This window comes from Aulonocara stuartgranti (genome assembly GCF_965226115.1).
Source record: "Aulonocara stuartgranti genome assembly, chromosome: 11".
Classification (NCBI taxonomy): Eukaryota; Metazoa; Chordata; class Actinopteri; order Cichliformes; family Cichlidae; genus Aulonocara; species Aulonocara stuartgranti.
Genome location: NC_138947.1, coordinates 12,323,966 through 12,347,090, shown reverse-complemented (window position 1 = coordinate 12,347,090; position 23,125 = coordinate 12,323,966). Strand labels below are relative to the sequence as shown.

Here is a 23,125-nt window from a genome sequence, read left to right as displayed (position 1 = left end):
GGTGGAGGCCTGTAAAAACATTTGTCCCTCATCATCTTTTTGGACTTTTTTTTTCTAGGTGTTTTTTTTTTGGGCTGTAATTGCTGATAACATGAGGTGATGTCCTTTACTGGTCCCTGAACTCACTGCCAGGTACTGTGGAGTCCAGTTGGCATTTAACTCCTCAGGCTGGGGGACAGCACCTTTTCTGCCATAATATATCAGGATGAAATCCTTGGACCAACTGTCAGACCCTACAGTTGGTACAGGGAGTCCTGGGATCCTCTTGGTGCATGACAGTGCCCAGCCATACAAACTACTGAGCACCTTTTTGAGCTGTTGAGATAAAACTTTTTTCAAGCAGTTTATGAGCCTCTTGGTCAGCTGGGGCCTTTCTGCATGAACCCTGTGATGGACTGGCAACCTGTCCAGAAGATTAACTGCAAATGAAACCAGAGCACCCACTTCCGTCCTGTGAAAAATAATTGTTCCCGAGGGGAGGGGTCTATTCTAGGGAACAAGACCCCTATTCACAGGACAGAAGGTTTTTTTGTTTGTTTTTTTACCTTCATTTAGAAGGAGAAGGCAGGGCAGGCTTCATCCTCTGGCCAGGCGGTTTTTTGTTGTTGTTGTAAACCTTTTTTCTTTTTTCTATTTTTTATTGTTTTCCAATACATCCCTAATTTATCCTTTCAACTTCTACCTTGTGCTGCTGTAACAAGGGAATTTTGTGGTCTGTGGTTAAAGCAGCATGGACTTGTATCCAAAGTGTCACACAGTAAACCAGACAGAAAGGAAGATTTTAAAAATGTGTTTATTATCACTTTTTCAGAGAAGATCTTAACTAGAAACCATATAAAAGAGAAAAAAAAGATCTTGAATTTCCAAAAGAATTAAGAAATTAATAATCAAGTATGCAAAGAGCAGCCTATAAAAATAGTGGTACAGTGTCCTAGACAATAGTCTGTTTTAGCAACTATGCATGTAACAGTATGCTAAGTATGTGTAGTATAAATGGTAGAAATGCTCATTTGGTCTCAGAACGCCGGCAGTAGTTGAAGCTAGAAAACTCGGTCAACATTTTACATTTCATTTTGTCTTACAAACATTTAAGTGTTGCACGAATCGTTTCTGTTCAGTGACCGAATGCCACGTCTGCTGCTATCTCACCAATATCCCGAACAGCCCAGCGACAGTGGGGTCAGCAGCGAAAGGCCATACAAGCTTAGGAGATAGGGCACCTTTTCCTCTTCTTCTGGCTTGAGAAGTTGGTTGCTTTGGTGATGGCACTCATGATAATTTTGGAGATGCACTGTGGAGTCTCTTGTGAGGACGATTTGCAGCAGCGGCGGACAGTACTGGGAACAGCCCTCTTTGATGCGCACAGCTTCTGTGACATTTCTTCAAGCTGATGTCATGGAGAGATCAAAGGCAGAACAGCAGCGGGAAATCAGAACTCTCTGTTCAAATTTTAAATGTTGCTAGGCCAAACTTTTTTTTTGCAATTTGTCTTATTTTTGCAGACAAACTTCCCTTTTAATGGCTTTTAATGGGACTTACCAGTCGCGCAGAGCAAGCGGTCTTCTCTTCTTCCTGCAGGGGGCAGCATTGTGTCACAAAGTCCTTAAGAGGAAACCCAACAGGGAATCTAAAACACAGTCACATTGATGCAAATGCATCTCATGTTAGACTGCCCACAGATTATATACTTAAACAAATGTGTTGACATTTCACAGAGCAAAATGAATAGAAAAAATGGAAAAAACATCAAAAGAAACAAAAATAAATTATAGGAAGATCAGATCAAAGAAAAAATGCAATAAATAGTGTCTTACTTCTTCTTGATGGTTTTGTGAGTGTCACATATCTTGTTCAGCGACACTTCCTCATGAGCAGAAGTCACATTATAATACGGGTCTGGAGACATCTGCTGGAAACAGCTGTATTTATCACTTTGGTTCAGACAGCAGGGGTAATTCACCCGTCCTCTGTTCTCACGCAAGCAGAACTTGTTCAGTTCCTCACGCCACTGAAATGAAGAGCAAGAATGAAGTGTCACGACATGGAAACTACTCAGTTAAGCAAAAATGTGTATTTTTAGCTGCTATTCTTTTACCTTCTGGTCAGCACAGTTGACTTTAGTCTTCTTATTTTTGCAGCAACTTTTGAATCCCTTCTCTATAAGATTAACGGTCTTCGCCTGAAGAGCCACCATTTCATAGCCTGAACGTGGGAGGCACTTGATGCTGTAGATGGGGCGAAGCCTCTGATTGTGACACACGGATTCAATGGTATCTGCGGTGGGTCGTCCAGGAGGAAAGCTGATGTCAGCAGCTCGGGGAGTAGATAGTTTCTTGGTCTTCCCTTCTATGAGGGCTATGGGAACAGGGCCGTGTGTCCTGCAATGCATGAGGCATAAGGTCAGACACAGACATGCTTCCTACGGGCTCAGGATGAATTCAGCATAACGGAAATGTGTTTTGCAATATGAAGCTACTTTTTCTCTTTGCCTTAAATGATAACCTGACATTACTTCTTCTACAGGACTCTTCTCTTCATTGCAATTAAACTTTTGAACTTGACAGATGATGCACGCCCAACAAAATCAATATAAGCAAGTGCACAATAACATCTTTCCACAGTAATAGAATCATTAGTACTATCATTTGCTGTAAAGTGTATTGTTAGATTAATACATAAACATAAATGCAATGTAGTGATAACCATCTCAGCTACTGTATTAAAAATGGTGCCTGCTGCTATGCATTTTTAATGGATTCATTCTAAGTTTATAAGAATTATTAATTTGTTGAAAGGCATAATTACACACAAATCAATATACATTTATGAGTACAATATTTTCTTTCTATTAAACGATCTAAAAAATTACTTAATGTACCTTAAAAGTACTGCCTCTAGTGGCTGAGGCAGCAAAGTATTTATGGTTTAACCTTGGTACTGTTTATTGAGACTGACGGAGAACAAATGCATTATCCTCTTTAATCCGAGTGAGCAAAAATATTGATAATCATTTTTTTTGCTTTTCTACGCACCTCTGGCAAGTGTTCGGGTTAAAGGTGAATTCAGCGGTAGACGGAAGAGGTTCCACTGGCAGCTCCTGTGTCGGCCCGTAGTTTGGGTTTGGAGCATCATTGCTGAAGCAGTTGAGCCTTTTGTTGTTGTCGTTTATTTTACAGCAGTGATACCAAGGATGCTTTATTGAAAGGTCCTCCTCACAGTACTTTTCAACTGACAGCTCCCACTTGAGTAAGCACAAAACAGAGTAACACAGACAGTCAGGGTGCACAGTGTGAATGAAATTCTTCAATAATAACATGAAGTCTGCACCTTGTCTGCTACTTATTGAATAAATTCACCACCTGAAGTTATGTTGTCAAGAGACAAATTAGAAAACAAACAAGAAGCTGCTAAGGTAACGCTCACTGAGGAATTCAACATAGTTTTGATGCTCGTGCCAAGGCCTGTCCGCCTGTTATGTCTGCCTGGGCTGATTAAACGGGCTTATCGACTGAAAGCGCTCAAGGTTTTCAACTTTGTTTTTAAAAAAACAAAACCCAAGTACCATCACCTCTGCAATGTGAAGAATGTTTCATGCTCCAATTATGTTCAGGTCCAATTCATAAAGTGGTTGAAAAAAATGCTGCTTTTTCTACATTTACAGACTCAAAAATGAAAAGAATATGAGTGCAATAAAAAACTGTATATGTTACTGTATATTATTAGTGCATTGTTCCTAAACAGCACAAATTGTGTTTTTTATTACATGGATGTAGAGAAAACACTACTTCCCTATTCTGAAAAAAAAACCCCCGAATCATCAGCAAAAGTAAGAGAAGAGGAACTCAAGCAACAAACACAGGTCACCATGACATCACTTTATATTTACGCAGAGCTAAAAAAGTATTGCTGAATTAGCTATAAGAGCTGTTGTGAAAACATACAGCCTGTGTGGCGCAACACAGGGTCACTTCTCTCTCCCACATCTGGTTGTCTTTGCAGCATGTGCTCAGCCAGGCCTCTGCATTATTCACAGCAGAGGCCCTCAACTTGTCAACTCCGTAGCCTGAGTCAGGAAAGTAGGATGATGGGTAGCGCGGACGAAGGTCGCTATAGTCACAGATGGCTTGGAGATTCTCTGACGTTGGCCGACCGAGAGGAAACTGAACGTTATAAGTTGTCGGAAGAGGACCGCTGTAAGAACGGGGACCAACAGTTGGTGGGCCTGCAGGGGAAAGACCACAGTCGGCACTTTTAGCAGTAGAACATAGTACAGAAGGAGCAAGTTTTAAAAAAAAAATGTAAGTAAAGTAGATGCATACGTCCTCTTGGTCTTGGTCTGAAACCTAAGAAAACAAATAACATTTTTTTTTTAAAAAAATCAAACAAGAGAAGGCAAGAAAGATTCCCTGACCCAGGTGGTACTTATGAGTAGGTAAGTACAGTACTGTGCAAAAGTTTTGAGCCACTTGAAAAATAAATTGCAGACCTTCTGAAGTTTTTCTTAGGACCATAGCTGCCTTTTTTTTTTTTTTTTTTTATCACAATCCAGTCTTTTTTTAATTTTAAATTATGCCACTAATCATTGACCTGGGAATCATTCAAGTATAAACAGGCTCTACAAAAAATGACAAAGGTTACAAAGGCATAAAATTGTATTTTTACATTAATAAGCTGATTCACAAAGAGCTATTAGCTGAAAACTGGAGACATATCTCAGCATGGTGTGCGGTGTGTCCTTAAAGAATTGGAAGAAACTCTTAACAGAGAATGGACCAAAGGCAGCCAAAATACAAAGAAAAGCTTTGAGTGTGCTTTTAAGAAGCCTGGAAAAGTATTCCCGAAGACTACTTAAAGACATTCCATGGTGTTGCACACTACTGTGAATATCTGCTCACCTCTCTGCCTTGGTTGAGGCTGCACTGGCCGCTGTGAATCTGGGAAAACAGCAAAAAACCACAAAATATATTAATTTAATTGGGGGGGGGGGGGGGGGGGGGGGGTATGTAGTGCATTTATGCCAAAACATTATAACTAGAGGTAAGACGATAAACGGTGCCCATACCAAAGTGATCTCTCAAGTCCATCTCTTTCTGCATCTCTAAAGATACAAAACATAATACCAGATTTTTATATACATTATTTTAAATGAAGTAAAACACTAAAACAGACAGAAAGACACAGCTTTATATTTTTTTTAATTATATTTTAGTTCTGTACTCAAACTGGGCCACAACTAACTCAACCTGGCTGCAAATAACCTTAAAACAAGAGTGGTGGGCTCTTTCGGGGTTTAGAATGTCACTTCCATAAAAAGAGAGAAGAAAAACAAGACTATCAGTACATTTTCTAACCTTCTAACCACAGAAGACATTTCACTGCAATCATAAAACAAACCGGTTAAAAGAAGACTTTCATCTCAAAGTCCTAACATTCCTCTTGAAGTGAGAGCTGGCCAAATACAAGTATGAGCATGTGACGTTATAATTGGTAGCTGTGGAGATGCTGCGCTAATATGTGAATGCGCGCGCACACACCTTGCATCAGTTGGGGAATGTCAAAGGTGACCTCGCGCTGCTCAAAGAAGCGCTCATCTATAATGTTGCAGGCGGCACACAAAGGAGAGACAGAGAGAAAAAAGAGTGAGACAAAGTTACATAACCATAACTACGCATGTTTTTTTTTTTGTTATTGTTTGTTTGTTTATTACTACTGAGAGCGAAAAATGATGGAAGTATTGAAGAAGTCAGATCCTTCATCGGAAAAAAAAACTGTAAAAGGTAGAGTGGGACAAAATAAGAGAAGTTTTGGAAGTTTTATAAACAAACAAACAAATAAAAATGTTATTTTATACGTGCATCTGTGTGTAATCTATAAAAATACACGTGAGACATGTCTGAAATGAAGAACTTGAATCAAAGTGCTCAGAGCAGACTGCTTTGTATAAAAGTCTACCTGGCACCAGATCACTGCAAAATAGACGCTCCCACTGCAGCAGGAGCGATCAAACATGGAGCTGGGCAATCGGCCATGAAGCAAACACGAATTCCCTGCGTGGATTTCTAGTTGGAAGCAACAAAAAAGTAGTGTACCAACCTTCGGATGCTGAGCTCAGTAAAACCAAGAGCAAAGCGGTGGAACAGATTAGCGCCCAAGTCGGACCCATTTTGGACCTGATCGTGTCCGTGCCGTGCTATGCGTGCTTTATGTTCTGCAGCTGCAGCTGACTGTCCTGGCAGAGTGCGCAGAGGCCGCCCAGGAAAGCACGCTCCGCGGGGCAGCGCACAGACGGGCCCGTTAATTGGTCCAACACAAGCCGCTGCGCTGTCTGTCTGAGGAGCAAAAGCCCGCAACAGGACAAAAACTTTTTACGATTGTTGTGGGATTTAAGGGAGCGGAAAAAAGGTGGGAGGGAAGGAAGTTTTTTGACATGACTCATTGGTGATGCGTTCAAATTCCTGGTGCTGTTTAATGGGAATGTATGGAACCCTTATGTGGAAAAGCTCAGCTTTAGCATTTTTTCCTGCTTAAAAACTTAACATGGAGAGGAAAAGAGAAAACTTTTCAACGAAAATAAACCAAACAAAAACATAGGCAATCTTGGAATAGCAATACAAATATGTCTTGTAAAATAACGTATAAAATACAGTTTGTTAAATAGAAAGTGTTAAAACAAAGTATGTTTATGCTTTCCTATTTCTCAAGGCTACTGAGAACTTAATGCAACACAGTCTGTTTTTCTTAAGGATCAGAAGCTTGTCCTTATCATGTATCAGATGTTTACTTGGTCTTGATGTTATCTTGACCTATATACTGTGTTTACATTGAAATACCACAGTGTGAGACCATAAATGCCAATACTCCCATTAAAGCTGGCTGACTGAAAAGAAATCCTTTAAATTATTTTTTTTTACAAAGCAGCAGAGCCTGAGTAATCCTTATTTTAATAATAGGCGAATCATTCCTAGCTCAGTGATTGTTTTGCTTATTGCCTGATAAATGACAAATTCCATCCAGAGTTTATGCTCTGGATTATGGCAACTTCCTGCCTCATGAGAATGAGTTTCCATAGCTGTCATCGACACCGCAAACACAGTCGTCAGGGTTATTTGTCAGACTTTGTGGAGGCCTGTCTAGACACACAATACTAAATATTTATCTCTGTGATGATTAAACTGATCATCACAACTTTTGTTTTATTGTAATAGATGTGCGAGTTTGCTTTTTAGTCAACCATTTTTAGAAAGTTCCTCAACTAGAAGCATATTTACAAGAGGAAGAGATTTCAGCTTTCGGGTCCCTCTTCTGTTGAACCAGCCACTAGATTTGGGAGAAAGACACCTTCTCTGCTTTTAAGCTTAGGCTTAGAGAAAGAGGGGGAGACAGCTGATCAGCGACCAGCTGAACCCCCAGGCCGTGACAGCTGCTGAGTGTTTCATTGTCATTCACTTTGTGTTACAGTGTGTATTCTTGTCCCGTCTCCCACACCTCACCCCCAAATGATCATGGCCTCTCCCTGAGCCAGAATCCTGCCAGGTATTTCTTCCTGTAAAATGGAAGTTTTCCCTTCCCACTATCGCCAAGTACTTGCTCACAGGGAGGCATTTGATAGTTGACATTTTCAATCTATTACTGTAGGATCTCTACCTTACAATATAAAGTGTGTTGAGGCAGCTGCTGTTTAGATTTGGTGTTGTAAAATTGAAATCAAATCAAAGAAGTTGGAATATGAAGACACTTCATAAAATAACACCAGGATTCAGTATCAAGGTAATGCAGTGATGTGATGGTTAACTTTATATGACAGAGATATGAAAAGCCTTGCTGTCCTTGTTATGTCTGTAATCTGTAGAGATTAGGTCCAGGGTCATCATGGCCTCAGTGTATGAAAGAATGACTGGAACACAGCTTCTCCAGCCAGTTTAATTCTCCTTCAGTTCTCCTTTGCAGTTCAAATAAACTTTAATACTGACTATTGGACATATGTTGTTTACCCAGGAGGAGTATTTTTCTTTTGCTGCTTTGGCTGCAGCTTTGTCGAGTCAAACAAATACGAGTATTAAAGGTGGTGCTGGTGAGTGCCGGGAGCTGTACGAAAAAGCTGAAATTCCTCTTGGAGGTCAGGGTTATGGAAAAATAAACAAGCCCCGCTGATACATCACAGCCTGTCATGGATGTTTAAGAAAATTAAAGGCAACAATTTTCTTTTTCTTTTTTTTGCTTTGACAGCCTCTAACAGTAAATGGTTCTCTGGTAAAAAGGAGTTTTGGGTAAGTCATGTGTCAGTGGAAATGAGATATACAGAACTGCAAAAACATCATAATATTGTTGAAAATCCCACGCCCTGCCCAGCTTTTGGGGGTGGCACTGGACCCAATCAGAAGCCTGGATCAGACATCTGTTCTGTCTTGCAGCCTGCGAGCAAGCATGCTATGATGTCTTTTTTTAAACGACACTAAAAATGTGTTTGATATGTTTTCTAAGTAAGGTTTCGCATTTTTCTTATGTTTGTTTCTGCATCATTTCAAAGTTAAATTAGTTCCTTATTAAAGTACAACCCTCCTTTTTTTATTTGACTCTTAAAAGTTCTGTTTTAGTCATCTGCAGCAGTCATCTGTACCAGTCGGTTACCTCATCTAAACCACTTAACTGCTCACTCTCATTGTTTCACTGGTGTGTCAGTGGAGAGGTTCTTACTAAAGCCTACACACCAGGTTAGTCTGTTTTCTGCATGGTTCCTGGAGTTGAGTTGGAGCACTTAGACACTGGATGCAGATCAGAGAGTTCACAATAATAAAAAAGAGACCTAGGAGGGGAGCTCAGCTGAGAAAAATGCCCTCATGCACACAGGACTGTTAGTATTATAAAGTCTCTTATCCTTCTTCACCTCCAAGAACATTCTTTTCTTTTTCTTTTTTTTTTTTCTTTTTTTTTTTGCCTGTCCCGTTTGGCTCTTTTGCCATCAGAATTGTTGTCTAAAGGCAAAGAAAGATGCCCAACGGATTTACTTTACCAAACTGACCATCCCAGCCTTGCCGTAATGGTCCATTTGATTCACCTTTTATTGTTTATTTTATTTTCACTTACTGAATACGGGACAGACTTGACTGGGGGAAAGAAGGGGAGAAAGAAAGAGGGAAAGAGAAACAGCTGAGAAGAGGGACAGGGGAGAAGGGCAAAAGACAAAAACCAACAGAATGAGCAGAAAAAAAAAGAAAAAAATGCATATATCAATCACCTGGATCACCTGCTGAGAAAGAAAAAAGAAAACAAGCAGAAGAGAACAAGAGTAATAGAATAAACAACATCACAATGATATATGGGAATATGACAGTAAATACTAAATATTAAACATTATTGTGCAGCACATAAGATCAACAGAACACAGTGTGCTTTGAGGTAGGAGCCAAAAAGGGTGTAGTTTGTGGGTGTGATCACCCGTGTGTACACCTGTGAGCATGGACGCGCTTGATTTTTTTTTTTAAAGGTTCCTTCATGTAATGATCTGCTAGAGGGTGTGGGGGGGCCACAGCCCCGTCCTCCAGGGTATGAAGCAGGTATGGAGGTGATCAAAACTCCAGACATCCAGAGGCCCCCAGAACACAAGAGACCAAGGAAGACCAACAGAGGGGCAGCCGCGCCACTGTCCCAGAAAGAGCTGAGGAGAGTCCCAGATGAGGGCTCACTCAGCAGCTGCGGAGCAGAAGCCAGGGGGAGTTGCAGTGACGCGCCCGTGAGCTCCGCCGGCAGCCAGCCGTGCCTGAGTAACCGAGCCCCAGGCCGAGAGGCCGGGGGCTCGTACGTACTTTTATGACCACACTGTGCTCTTCTGATGGCTGCTTCCAGCAGGATAACGTATCATGTCACAAAACTCAAATCATTTCAAACTGTTTTCTTGAACATGAGTTCACTGTGGCCACCTCACGCCCCGATAAGCGGCCGCCAAGGAGTGAGCCGGTGTGTACCTGGACGTCTAGGTACCCTTGCCCCTGGAGGGGGGAACTGCACCCAGACCCAGGTGGTGTTACCCTTTTCCCTGCGGTGGGGGGAGGCAGACCGCCCCAACTCCGCAGCAGCAGGGAGGCCCCACACTCCATACCGCAGTCGGACGGCCAACTCCTCCTCCTAGCCCCCCCGCTCCAGCAGGTCGCAGAGAATGGGGGTGAGAGAAGACTCCAAACCTCCCTCCACCCGCTCATTGTAGTGTTGATGCATGTGTGTTCTAAGGTGCATTTAAAACCCAGGAGGGCATGGAGCTACCTGCCAGAGAGCAGCAGGTAAGCGCATAGTCCCTCCTGCTAGCCCTCAATGTCTACGTGTATTTAACATTGAGAGGTGGGCAACGACGCCAGGGGTGAGGTATACACCCTGATGGTACTTTGGATTCCGTGTATCGTGCCCACCCCCAAGATCCTATATGTATGTGTAATGAGAGTGTGAGTAATGTGAATGTCTAAGTTGTGGGATAAAATTGAGGCAGAGGCAGCCAGAAGGGGCCCTGGGGGGGGGGGGGGGGTAGCCTCCTCTGCACCCTGGTGACATACCCCTACTCCAAGGTCCTGCATGTGTGGGTGGTTGTGGTGGAGCGGGAAGAGGGAGGCAGCTGGAGATGGGGAGGGAAGGAAGGGAGGGGCAAGTGACCCCTCCCTGGGGCCAGCTCCCCCGCACACCCATACTCTGCGACCCGCCAGGGAAAGGGGGCCCAGGCCCATCCAGACCGGGGCCCAGCGCAGCAGCGCCTCCCAGCCCCACAGAGCCCGGGACAGTCCACCCAACCCCACCACAGAGAAAACTGCACCCATCCCACCATCCACTCATCTTCCAGACTACATAAGACAATAAACACCCAGGCTGAGATCTTCCTCCACCTCTCCTGTATCTCCCCCTCCTGCAGAGAGAGCCCCTGAGGAGAGGAAAGCTCCTGCAAGATGTGACAATCTTCCCCACCAGTTGAAGAGCCCCCCAGGTGGCTCGATGCACCGGCGGCACCCTGCTCCAGGGCTGGGCCCCCATGCACCCACCCACCCACCTCCAAGAACATTCTCACGCAGCTGTGCCCATGAACAAAAGACTCTCCAGCCCACCCACAACACATAATCCAAATGACTAAATTACAGTTTCCTGCTGTTCTTATCACTCAAGTTATGTGAGGCAGACTATGAAGCTACTAATCCCACAAAAAGCCAGTGTGTACATGCTGCATGCCAACTACAAAGTATACACTCAAGTCTTTAACTGATGTGTATAGAGGAAAAATTATAAAAAGAACAAATGTGTTATCATCCCGATACTCATAGAACTAAATGCACATTCTTCCCCCCAAGAACAAGAATCATTGATCCAAACAGGATAGGGAGGCCGTGAAAGATGGGACCAAATGGTGCAGATGGAACAGATGCTCAGCATTCTTGCCGCTGCTTTTTGATCTGTGGCCACCTCACGCTCCTTTTCCTGACTTAATAAATCCTTTGTTTTGAGTCCTCAAACCAACCTATAAGCACTCACATCTACTAAACCAGTAAGTCAGTGTAATACCTGGCAAAATAATTCTCGAGCTTACCCATATGAAACTTCAGAATTCCCACAACTTTATCTTCCATTAAGGAAAATAACTCTTCTCTTTCACCAAATCACTCATTTGTCCATTTTCCAGAGTAATTATGGTCAAATAGCTACTGCAGACATTCTTGGTGCTGTTTTGATAACTACTGAACACATACTCAACTCAAATTTCCTGGAACATGTCATTAAAGCTCGCTAATCGTAGACTCATGACCCCAAATCTGCTCCTCTTTGGGCAACTAGATGTCTCCCTTCCGCAGGCAGGGAAAACAGATTCACATGTTATCATTTGCAAAAGACAGAGACATACCCAGACTGATAATGTTTATTTCTTAGATGCTTTACACCATTTGAAAAACCCATCTGCTTTCCAAGACTTGGGAGTGGGACTTCATCCAGTCAGTCAAAGTTATTTCTGTGGCACATTTAAAACAACAGCTGCCGACCAAAGCGCAACAAAAATAATCAAATGACATAAAAACATAGGACAAGATGGCAGAATTTAAGAAAGAAAAGATAAAATGAGAAAACCTGAGTAAGAAATAACACAAATCAAAGTAATCATTATTCATTCTGATTTAACAGCCAGCTGACGTGAGCTGATAAGCGTCAGAGTCGGTGTCTATCTGACAGTTTTCTGTTTTGAAGTCTTCGAGTTCGAGTTTCCATTTTGGTTCTTTAGTTATTCCCCTGTGTGGAGATTTTCGTGTTTGTTACATTTTTAGTGTCCTGCTTGTTCCTCTTAAACCTTTGTTTTGGTAATACTTGAGTTTTAAGTTTTGTGTGTTATGAGGTTTTTTTGTAATATTCTTGTGTTTGGATTTCTGTCTTTGACTTTGTGTTTTTTCTGTATCGTGTTTCAGTGTGAGTTCACATCTCTGTGTTTAGTAGTTACCTTTTGGTTATTTCAGGTTACTCCCCCCACGGGACTGTCTACACCTGTATCTCATTTGCTCAGCTATTTCCACTTCCCTCATTACCCACTTTGTGTGAATAGTCCAGCTTTCCCCTCGGCCTTTGTTGCAGCATCCTCTCCATGTAAGTATTTTTTTTGGGGGGGTCTTTTAGGTTTTTATTATAATGTTACAGTTGTGAGTGGACAAGTAAGTAAGCATGCGCATCTTTGCTATAATTAATGCTGCCTTTATGTTTAATGGTAAACTAGTGTTTTGATTTACAGTAGTTAGGACCAAATATTCCTATTTCCCATGACCTCGAGTCATGTGTACCACTCATCTGTAATAGTGAAATAACTTGGTGGAAACTGGAAATTCCTTTAAGGTAATAAACTACTAAACCACTCTCCTTCCGCTTACTAAAATCCAGCCACACAGTCAGTTTTCTTACAAACATCTAAGCAAAAGGAAGAAGAGTGGAAATGGTATTTAAGCAAAGGCAAAAATGACCCTTTTATTCTTTTGTTCTGCATAACAGAATATTTAAAGAAACCAAAGACCACTACATACAAGAGCAGTTTAGAGAGTTTTGTTGCCCAAACCTGCATGCAGGAGATGATTAAAGAAAATGTGAGCAGCTTTGATCGGAGCTGTCTTTAACATAAAATCTGTTTGCTGGGTTAATTACATCCCACGGATTTAGAAGCTTTTAATTTGCTTCCTCTCTAACTTGGCTAGCAACCGTTGTGTGCGTGTGTCGATGTGTGACAACCTCAAAAAACCTTTCCACAGACCACTGGTAGTCACCCACAATGACTAATATTTCCTCTGTTTTGCTGCAGCTGCAAATTTACCGAAATTTGCTGGAGACAACTTATTTGGATGTTTTTCAGTATATTCGCTATAGAGCTTTGACTGCAACAAATAAACTTTGGTGTTTGACTTGATAGGGATTTCCCTATAATTCGGTTAATTTTTCTTCCTTGTCTCAGCCTTGCATAAATATTTATGGTGATTTCACAAGCAGTCAAATAAAGTGAAACATCTGCTTGGTGTCACAGCTTCAGCAGTTTATTAGAAGGTTTACAGCAAATTATCTTGAGGGAAATGCCAGCTGTTCCAGGGACAGAGATGATTACATACAGACATACTTAATGCAGAAACATCTCGACATTTCTCATTCACCCGCCGCTCTATTCAAAGATATGTAGAGAAAACAAAACAAGTTCATCTGGGGAAAAGAAGGAAGAGTTAGCACACACGGGAAGAGATTTCTACTTTACACGCTTGCACCTTTTTGTATTATCTCTACACTTAATGCAACAGCTCACACAATATAAAAGCATGTGAGGATTCATTTAAAGGGAACCATTTCAGTGGTACTGCTGCCCTTGTAGTATTTATTGGTCAGTCTATGACAGACACCAGCCTGAGGAGGAGAAACTTCTCTGGAGACATACAGACGCAAAGAGGCAAGTTTTTAATTTAGTATTCAGCATCTAAATGACACTTTCCGCTCTTCATGGCCAGCGGGTGTGACTGAAACTGCTGATGTGAAGAGACAAGATGATTGACTTTCTCAGCTTCCAGGTGCATTAAGCCAGTGTTGCATTAAATACTCCTGAGGGCAAAAACAACCGAAAAGAAACAGGAACAGGATGTAATTTGTGCAAGCTAGCATGCACAGGCTCAACAGGGCATTGCATGATCCTTAAGGAGCATTGCAAAACTTAAACCCTATTATGAGTATGGAAGCTAAAGACAAAGTGGATTTCTGTTTTTAGACCAACATCTGTAGTTGCATATGGTTGCTTTTAGTGCTTGATATTGTTGTTTGTCTTGCAAAGTTTGTTGAAAGCACATTGGTTGGCTTTAGCTTTAACTTATATAGCGCAAATTTTATTTATTTTTTGACAAAGTCAAGCAAGAAACCTCTTGAAATCACTACAAGGTGAAGATACAAACTTTATAAAGTCACATTTGAATCCCTCTGAAGTTTGGTGTTTTCTGCTTGAAAGACAGACTTTCTGTGGACTAACACTTAAAAGTTCGAACTAATGATGAACAGTGGCCTGCCTTTTTGAATTTGTATGTCTGAAAGACACCGTGACACACAGAAGCTACAACTGGACAGAATCACAACAGCACAACCTGAGAGAAAATGAAGCTCTTACTCCACCGACAATGTGCTCTCGAAGAACATCAAAATATGTTTCTCTGGCATCATCAAAATAATTTTAAGCTATCAAAAAAAAAAAAAAAAAAATTCTTCTTGACATCATCTAACAAAGAAAAGCTCTGCTGGAAGTCATATAACACTTAACACACGCTACAATTATTGTGTGTTTTTTATTATTAGAAAAATAGAATCTGCCAGAAAGTAATGAGACTCAAACTAATAGGAGTCTCTGTACGTTGGTGCGCGACTGTTTTTGCATATTCCCGTAGATCATCAGTGAGTGGTCCCCGGCAGAAGCTCTGCCTCTGATGCGAACAGCTCCTTGTAGAGCGGAGGAAACAGAGAGTGAGCTGTGAGCGGGTACCGCTGACTAAACCAGTGAAGCTTCTCCATGTGCAGACTGCACAGCGAGCGCAACACCCCCATCTTCTGGTACAGCTGCAGGGAGGACACACACATTTAGCCGTCAGCTTTCTACAGCAGCGAGGAAAGCCTGCGATCTTACGCGTACTCACAGATATGAAACATGGAGCATACAAGCCTTTTAGTGTTTGAACACCCAGGTGACTGATATTTACCTTGTGAATCAAACTTTCTTGATTGTCTCGGTGCAAAATGTGTGTCAGTCCCGACTCCACGCTTCTTTGAACTCTTTGAACTTTGCTCCTGTCCTCCAGACACGGACGATCTGAACACAAAGATGTTTTATGAAAGAAGGATTGAGTTTTTTTCAGGTTGCTCCCTTTAAAGGTGAAAAACATAACAGAAATCATAAAGTAAAGCATTTTGCAGAACAGGCTAGACAGCATTACTTGCTGCATGGAAGTTAAGTCCCTGGCAGCAGGCTGATGCTCTCAGCAGTGAACTTTAGTCAATTTTGGCAGGCAAAAATAGCAGGGTTGAAATCATAAAAGAGTTTTTTAACAAATACATTCAGAAGTTTGTTTCAATTCTATACTTTAGACATATAATGACATTAAAATCTTCAGCGGAACCCATAAAGCACAGCAGTAAAAATAAGGACTGAAGCGATGAGGTGATAGGATCCAGATATTTATCACGCCCTTATTCTGAATGTCCATTGTTAAAATATTCTCTTTGATTCCTTTTAATTTCAGTTTAAAATTCACGCAACAACAACGAGACAGGAAAGGACTTCATTCAAAGGCCAGAAACATTGTCGCACCTTCCCAACAACACCTAAGAACACTTTTTGGAAAGTGTTCTTTGTCTTTCTTGTTTTTTCCTTTTCTGTGTCTTTTCCTTCATTCATCAGTTCATCTTCATTCACTGCGGCCTATTAACTGAACTATGTCTCTTCACGGCCACTAGGGGGCAGAAAGGTTAACTTAATGGGACAGAATGAATTAAAATTACACAAGACAAAATGGAAAAGAGGCAAACTGGATAAGACACAGACACAAAACATATCTGTCATCTATATTTGGGCAGTAATATGATAAACCTACAAGATTTATTCATGCACATCTGACAGTAAGGTCAAGCTTATTCATCTATGACATCCATCCACCCATTTTTGTAACTGCATTTCCAGTTCAAGGTACTTATGACACTAACTCATAGACGCCATTGCCAATTAAGCCTAACAGTCATGTCTTTGAGAAGAAGTCAGAGTATCAAGACAAAGTCCCCACAGGCACAGGGAGAACGCCAAATGAACACATAAAGGCCGAACCCAAGACCGCACCATGTGCCGCCATCATGGAGGACGAGAAAAGAAAAGACCGCTTCCTTCCTGATGTGCTTAAAATGAACGCAGTACGAGTGAGACAGACCGAGCTGGGCTTACCTGCGTTGATGAGCACCAGGGCACTGAAGAGAGCAATCTGTTGCTCAGTCAGCTTTAGGGCACACATGCCATGTGCGAAGTCAAATACTGCTGCGATTAAATCACCACAAGCTGCAAGACAAGAAACCACTGAGCATTGATAAGTTATGGTGTTTAGATAGACGGTTTCACACCTTCAGATAAATCCTCACCCAAAGATTTGAAGACCTCAGTTCCAGCAAACTTCCCATCAAAGAACACAGTGTTGTTCTCTGTGTTAAAGAACCGGCTCATTCTGACCAGAACCACCTCCATGGAGCCTGAAAAGAGTAGGAAGGCAGGTCAGAAGAGAGTAAGATCAAACCTGTTCAGTTATATATATTGTGTTTTAAGCACATCCTTCTAGAAAAGGGAAAATCACCAGTCTTTAAAAGGGCGATCTGGTCGTTCTGGCTCAGCATACGGAAACCCGGGATGTGTTTTGCAAACTCCACCACGAACTGGACGGCATCAGTAAGTCGGATAGCGCAGTGCTGCCACATCTCATCTACTGACTGGGAAAGAGAGTCAGACAGAAGCTCAGTTTGCTTAGCTCAGTTTGTTTCTCATTAATCCTTTTCTTTCACCATAGATTGTTTAAAATGGGCTCTAAAGGGCAAAACATTTCACTCGTCTCACAAAAACTCATCCTCAGTGTCCCAACAATTCAGTCTGCTGCTCAAGTTTCTGTATTTTATCACTCAATTTACCCTGCTGTTTTCTCTCTGATCAACTGAAAAAAAAAGATCAAAGAAAGAAGAGGAGGGGGAAGCGATGAAAGACGTTTTCTCAGTTTCCTGTTTGATTCATCAAACAAAACTAGCCTCAGACGTAAAGCATGTGAAATGACATGTTTTGTTTTGAGACTGTCTGAGTAAGCTCACACACATGAAGGAGAAATCGCAAAATTAAAAAATTAAAAATAAAAATGAAGAGAAAACAGTGCACATACTTTGCTCTGGTATGCTTGGATCTCCTCTCTGCTGAAGAGTTTCCACCTGAGAGCTTGGAGCTCTTCCACTCTGTACTGACTGGTCTCTCTGTGGGAACGCACAATGCTGGCACACAGTTCATCTAAAAAAAGAAGAAGACGCACTTATGAATACTATAAATATGAGAAAATTACATGTTTAGTTTGGCTCACTGTGCTCATCTGCTCACCTATGTTTCGCAGGGAGTGAGGATACAGGCTGTATGTATAAAACTTACTACATCGCCCACTCTGCAATCACCTCTAGCCTGTAACCAATGGCAACATCTCCTCCACTGCAGTACCATAGGTCAATATACACACAAAAAAAGACTGAAGGCTACAAAGTTTTTACATCTGTAGTAACAAGTGAGTCTGAAAATTTGTCTTTCTACCCCCATCAAATCTAAACCTGGCAATGCACAGAAAATGAACATTTTTAACCTAAGAAATGCAAGACTATGTATAATTACACAGACTCACTGAATGCCATGCATCTCTCCTGAGTTAGCAGGGACACACTGCAATCTGCTGGGAAACAATGAGCATCGCTCTGCCCACATTCCCTCTCATTATGTAAAACAACACACTATATCATCACTACTCATGCAGTTGCTGCTCACAGTCACAAACACAGCACACCCATGCGAATACCTCGCTGCAACGCTCTCCTCCAGAACTGAGTCCTGATATCTGCGGAGCAGGACAAGGTCAGGCTAACTGGCTTAACCAAGTACATGCGCCACACTGAACTCATTTAAAGTAGGTGTGCACAGAAGTAAAGGAAGCATGGCCTAAATAATTAAGTCAGTTAAGCAACTGCTACTTTTCTTTTATTGTAAAAGGAAAACCATCAGGACCGTTTACAAAACAAACATGATTAAATGTGCTCAACATGTAAAATAGAATATTGTTTACCAAAAATAACTTAGAAATGGACAATTTTGTTTAAGGTAGATAACACAGACTGTTACTAAATTTGGATCATGCGTACTTGCATGTGTAGTAACCCCAGATGGCCCGGTTTCAGCTATGATTGTTATTATTACTACCATCTGTATTTATTAAGGTCAATCAATATACAACCAGTTAATGGCATATATTTTGCATCAGACTATGGATAGTAATTAGACTAAGTCAGTTCCCTAACAATGACTTTAGCTCATCAGCGGCAGGCCTCACTACAATAGGCAAACCATCTGTTCCTCTCTGTGTACCAAACAAGTCCCTGCCAGCCTTGTTTACGCACAGCCCACAGCATGCACGGCAATACCATGACCCATGGACACACTCTTTAAGGTCATTTCTGAAGAATCCACAAATATACTGTTTCTTGACCTGATTTGGAAACGACGCTGATAAAAGCTATTAGGGAAACCACAGTGAGTTACTGTCACTGAAGTGTCTGTGAGCGTGAATGCTACATCTTGTGCTTGTGCTGTCCCTGGATTTCAGCCATCTGGGAGCCACAGGAGTGCTTTAAAAAGCAACTATTTTTATTTACTGATTCAGACTGGGTGGTTACCAGGAGCAGAGCAACTCAAACATATACAGGGAAGCTAATGAGTGATGCACAACTAACTGGATTAGAGAGATGCATCTTCCCCATTGCGTGCTTTATCTTGGGGAAAAAGAAGTCTCTGAAAGCACATGATCAATCTATATCTGTGAAGCAAGTGGAACCAGTTCATGTGCAGTGCATAGGTCTGATATCGGTGATCCTAAACAAAGGTGCTTAAATAAATTAAGGCTGCTTTATTGACTTAGATAAGCGTGACGAAGGAACGCAGAAAAAGACAATACACCACCTAAACTGTACAGTAACAGTTGGGAGGTGTTTAATGAAGCCCTTAGGTAAGTGAAAGCGGATTTTTTTTTTAGCCATGTTCATCACAAAACGTTCAGAGGAAGAGGAAACGGGATGTAACAGGCGAGGAAGACGTGAGTGAGAGCAGTTACCGTTAACTTCCCCACGCTATAAAATCAGTAGATTGTTCCTCATATTTAAGAGTGGCCTGCACACAAAATCTTCTTGTGTTTTAACACGAGAAGACCAGGATTTATTAAAGAGCCAGCTAAATAAGCGAACCACAAATTGGTTCATTTCTTTGGTGGAAAACCTCGATGCTAATTAGCTAACGAAGGCTCAATTACAGCCAGGGCTCCAGCGTTGCATCGTTTTCAATGCTTTAAAACACTGTAGATATCGCTTTTTACGCTAGTTTTGAGACGAGAAAGGAATGAGATTTGATAGCTAGATACCTGTCGGGGCTGCTGATCCCATGTCTGCTGTTCCAGCAGTCGCCATTACAATCTGACTGTTAACCTCATAGACAGTAGTGATGTTCGATTCGTGAACGAATCGTTCAATACTCGAGAATCACTTTACTGACTCGTGATTCATGATTCACAAGCCCAACTGACTCACTGACTCATCCCTGTTGTTGTTAGCAAACTAATTCCATTAGTAGAAATATATCCAGCTTATAATTAAAATTGTGGGGGGGGGGGGGGGGGGAAACAACAGCCAGTTTCATAACAAAAGCATTTCTGCTCTGAACTGGAAGAAAAAACCCTGAGTAGAAGCTCGCATCAAGAAAATAGCTCCTCGGTTCAGAGTAGCATCGCGCTGCTAACATGCTAACAACACATTTGAGCTACTCACCCCCTCGCTTCCTGTGCTGAATCGTAAGCATAGCTGGACTGGCCATCGGGCATACCGGGCATTTGCCCGGTGGGCCGCTGGCGATTTTTTATTTTTATGGGCCGATGGATTTTTTTTTTATTATTATTTTTTTAGGAAGGGTATATATAATGAAAGGTGTTGGATTGGCCAATTGGTCATGATCGACTCTGGGCTGGACCAATTACAGCCGAGGAGGCCGAATGCACCCGCCCCCTTGTTTAGCAATCACGTGAGTTTTCGCGCATTGCATGCCGGGAACTCGTGGCGAAACAATTCAAGTACCGCATCAAATGCCAGCATTTGCAGCACCACAAAACGTTCATTCTCCGGTTCCAATGCCTTCTTGTTTTTTCTTTGCCACACAAAAAAGGAATGTACAAAACAAAAGTAGAACAATGCCGGTCCGTACAAAGACAGACTCGACGAAAAGACAAAGAAAAGATACGAGGAAAAAATCAAAGGTGTGAAAGGGTTACCCTTACGAGCACACAGAGTGGACAAAGGACGTTAGCGTGCTGCCCAACTTTCACCACGCTCATATTTATAATTATACGGTTCTTGGAGTGAGTGCATACACTCATGAAGTTTAGTAACTTCAGGTCACTGCAACAAGCCCAGGTACAGTTTACCGACGGATGGGTGCAGGACCTTGAAATGCACCGTGTAGAACGAAAGACCATCGTACGAACAAAGGTAAGTTTACCAGTCTCACAAATCGTCTTCATAAATACACATTCGTTAACCGTTTATTAATAGGACCTTTGAGCTCAACGGTAATTAATTAGTAGTGGAAATAATTTCTGGTTCATTACAGAAATGTAGCAGTGACAATAATACTGTATGCTGTAATCGTACTGGGCAATTAGTGATACAAAACAACTGTTTTATCCTGTGAATAAAAGTATGTTTTTGTCAATGTACCATGGTAATAACAGAAGCGAAACACAATATTGTGTCAGGACAATTTACTATTTATGCACAATAAACAAAGGAGCATAGCACGACAATTTCTGTTCAGCGCCAGACTTGCTTGTAACCTATATCACCAATTATGTTAAGAAAAATGACGTATTAACTACTACAAAACTCTGACCTTTGTGGGAATGCTTGGAGCAGACTAACCTGTGAGCTGGAGTGTTCTGGGACGTTATATTTGGTATATCCAGACCATCCGTTGGCTCTTACTTCGGAAACATGGTTTAAAAAATTTCTCTTCAACGACGTAATCCGATAAAAAAAACAAAAACGATCGGCTTCCCGTGGCTGTCATGCGACCGGCTATTGCAGTTAATAATACAACAGCTTCTTGCCATTTTTTGTGTTTCTTTTTATCGCTGTGTAACTGAGTTCAATTGAAAGCCTGCGTGCGCTAGTACCTCTTGCCACAAGTTCCCAGAATCCTTTGCGGTTTTACCCCTGAATGACGTCACATTTTCAATCTTTATCCTGGTGGGCCGGTCTCTAGTCAAAATGCCCGGGCCGATTTTTTGTCCCAGTCCAGCCTTGACGGACCGGCATTGTTCTACTTTTGTTTTGTACATTCCTTTTTTGTGTGGCAAAGAAAAAACAAGAAGGCATTGGAACCGGAGAATGAACGTTTTGTGGTGCTGCAAATGCTGGCATTTGATGCGGTACTTGAATTGTTTCGCCACGAGTTCCCGGCATGCAATGCGCGAAAAATCACGTGATTGCTAAACAAGGGGGCGGGTGCATTCGGCCTCCTCGGCTGTAATTGGTCCAGCCCAGAGTCGATCATGACCAATTGGCCAATCCAACACCTTTCATTATATATACCCTTCCTAAAAAAATAATAATAAAAAAAATCCATCGGCCCATAAAAATAAAAAATCGCCAGCGGCCCACCGGGCAAATGCCCGGTATGCCCGATGGCCAGTCCAGCTATGCGGTCCGTACAAAGACAGACTCGACGAAAAGACAAAGAAAAGATACGAGGAAAAAATCAAAGGTGTGAAAGGGTCAGACCCTTACGAGCACACAGAGTGGACAAAGGACGTTAGCGTGCTGCCCAACTTTCACCACGCTCATATTTATAATTATACGGTTCTTGGAGTGAGTGCATACACTCATGAAGTTTAGTAACTTCAGGTCACTGCAACAAGCCCAGGTACAGTTTACCGACGGATGGGTGCAGGACCTTGAAATGCACCGTGTAGAACGAAAGACCATCGTACGAACAAAGGTAAGTTTACCAGTCTCACAAATCGTCTTCATAAATACACATTCGTTAACCGTTTATTAATAGGACCTTTGAGCTCAACGGTAATTAATTAGTAGTGGAAATAATTTCTGGTTCATTACAGAAATGTAGCAGTGACAATAATACTGTATGCTGTAATCGTACTGGGCAATTAGTGATACAAAACAACTGTTTTATCCTGTGAATAAAAGTATGTTTTTGTCAATGTACCATGGTAATAACAGAAGCGAAACACAATATTGTGTCAGGACAATTTACTATTTATGCACAATAAACAAAGGAGCATAGCGCGACAATTTCTGTTCAGCGCCAGACTTGCTTGTAACCTATATCACCAATTATGTTAAGAAAAATGACGTATTAACTACTACAAAACTCTGACCTTTGTGGGAATGCTTGGAGCAGACTAACCTGTGAGCTGGAGTGTTCTGGGACGTTATATTTGGTATATCCAGACCATCCGTTGGCTCTTACTTCGGAAACATGGTTTAAAAAATTTCTCTTCAACGACGTAATCCGATAAAAAAAACAAAAACGATCGGCTTCCCGTGGCTGTCATGCGACCGGCTATTGCAGTTAATAATACAACAGCTTCTTGCCATTTTTTGTGTTTCTTTTTATCGCTGTGTAACTGAGTTCAATTGAAAGCCTGCGTGCGCTAGTACCTCTTGCCACAAGTTCCCAGAATCCTTTGCGGTTTTACCCCTGAATGACGTCACATTTTCAATCTTTATCCTGGTGGGCCGGTCTCTAGTCAAAATGCCCGGGCCGATTTTTTGTCCCAGTCCA

At 41.8% G+C, this 23,125-nt stretch overlaps 2 protein-coding genes across 3 annotated transcripts; both read right to left on the bottom strand.

Annotated features, from left to right (window-relative positions):
• Window positions 1-774: 774 nt before the first annotated feature.
• ecm1b (extracellular matrix protein 1b) lies at window positions 775-6,365 on the bottom strand. 2 transcript variants are annotated; one of them, XM_082551756.1, is made up of 11 exons: window positions 6,094-6,365; window positions 5,535-5,591; window positions 5,063-5,098; window positions 4,896-4,934; window positions 4,320-4,343; window positions 3,942-4,222; window positions 3,033-3,241; window positions 2,096-2,378; window positions 1,815-2,008; window positions 1,540-1,627; window positions 775-1,387 (listed from the first exon to the last, which is right to left on the bottom strand). In XM_082551756.1, the coding sequence occupies exons 1-11, from the start codon at window positions 6,161-6,163 to the stop codon at window positions 1,205-1,207; spliced, it is 1,464 nt and encodes a 487-aa protein (XP_082407882.1). In that variant the 5' UTR covers window positions 6,164-6,365; the 3' UTR covers window positions 775-1,204. The 2 variants fall into 2 exon arrangements, with proteins under 2 accessions (XP_082407882.1, XP_082407883.1); XM_082551757.1 differs by lacking the exon at window positions 4,320-4,343.
• A 7,139-nt stretch (window positions 6,366-13,504) lies between these two features.
• LOC309716691 (nuclear receptor ROR-alpha A-like) lies at window positions 13,505-19,782 on the bottom strand. Its single transcript, XM_082550636.1, has 7 exons — window positions 19,695-19,782; window positions 17,415-17,536; window positions 16,845-16,977; window positions 16,636-16,743; window positions 16,445-16,555; window positions 15,213-15,322; window positions 13,505-15,072 (listed from the first exon to the last, which is right to left on the bottom strand). The coding sequence occupies exons 1-7, from the start codon at window positions 19,738-19,740 to the stop codon at window positions 14,908-14,910; spliced, it is 795 nt and encodes a 264-aa protein (XP_082406762.1). The 5' UTR covers window positions 19,741-19,782; the 3' UTR covers window positions 13,505-14,907.
• Window positions 19,783-23,125: the final 3,343 nt, after the last annotated feature.

What these genes read in the sequence shown, in the direction of transcription:
- ecm1b (XM_082551756.1), bottom strand. Translation starts at nt 6,163, where the DNA reads ATGGGTCCGACTTGGGCGCTAATCTGTTCCACCGCTTTGCTCTTGGTT. An exon ending in CAGACCAAGACCAAGAGGAC is followed by an intron (nt 4,223 to 4,319) that starts GTATGCATCTAC and finishes TTTCCCCTGCAG; the next exon opens with GCCCACCAACTGTTGGTCCC. An exon ending in CACAAAACCATCAAGAAGAA is followed by an intron (nt 1,628 to 1,814) that starts GTAAGACACTAT and finishes ACTGTGTTTTAG; the next exon opens with ATTCCCTGTTGGGTTTCCTC.
- LOC309716691 (XM_082550636.1), bottom strand. Translation starts at nt 19,740, where the DNA reads ATGGCGACTGCTGGAACAGCAGACATGGGATCAGCAGCCCCGACAG. An exon ending in GGGATCAGCAGCCCCGACAG is followed by an intron (nt 17,537 to 19,694) that starts GTATCTAGCTAT and finishes TTCTTTTTTTAG; the next exon opens with ATGAACTGTGTGCCAGCATT. An exon ending in TGAGGTCTTCAAATCTTTGG is followed by an intron (nt 16,556 to 16,635) that starts GTGAGGATTTAT and finishes CTTGTCTTGCAG; the next exon opens with CTTGTGGTGATTTAATCGCA.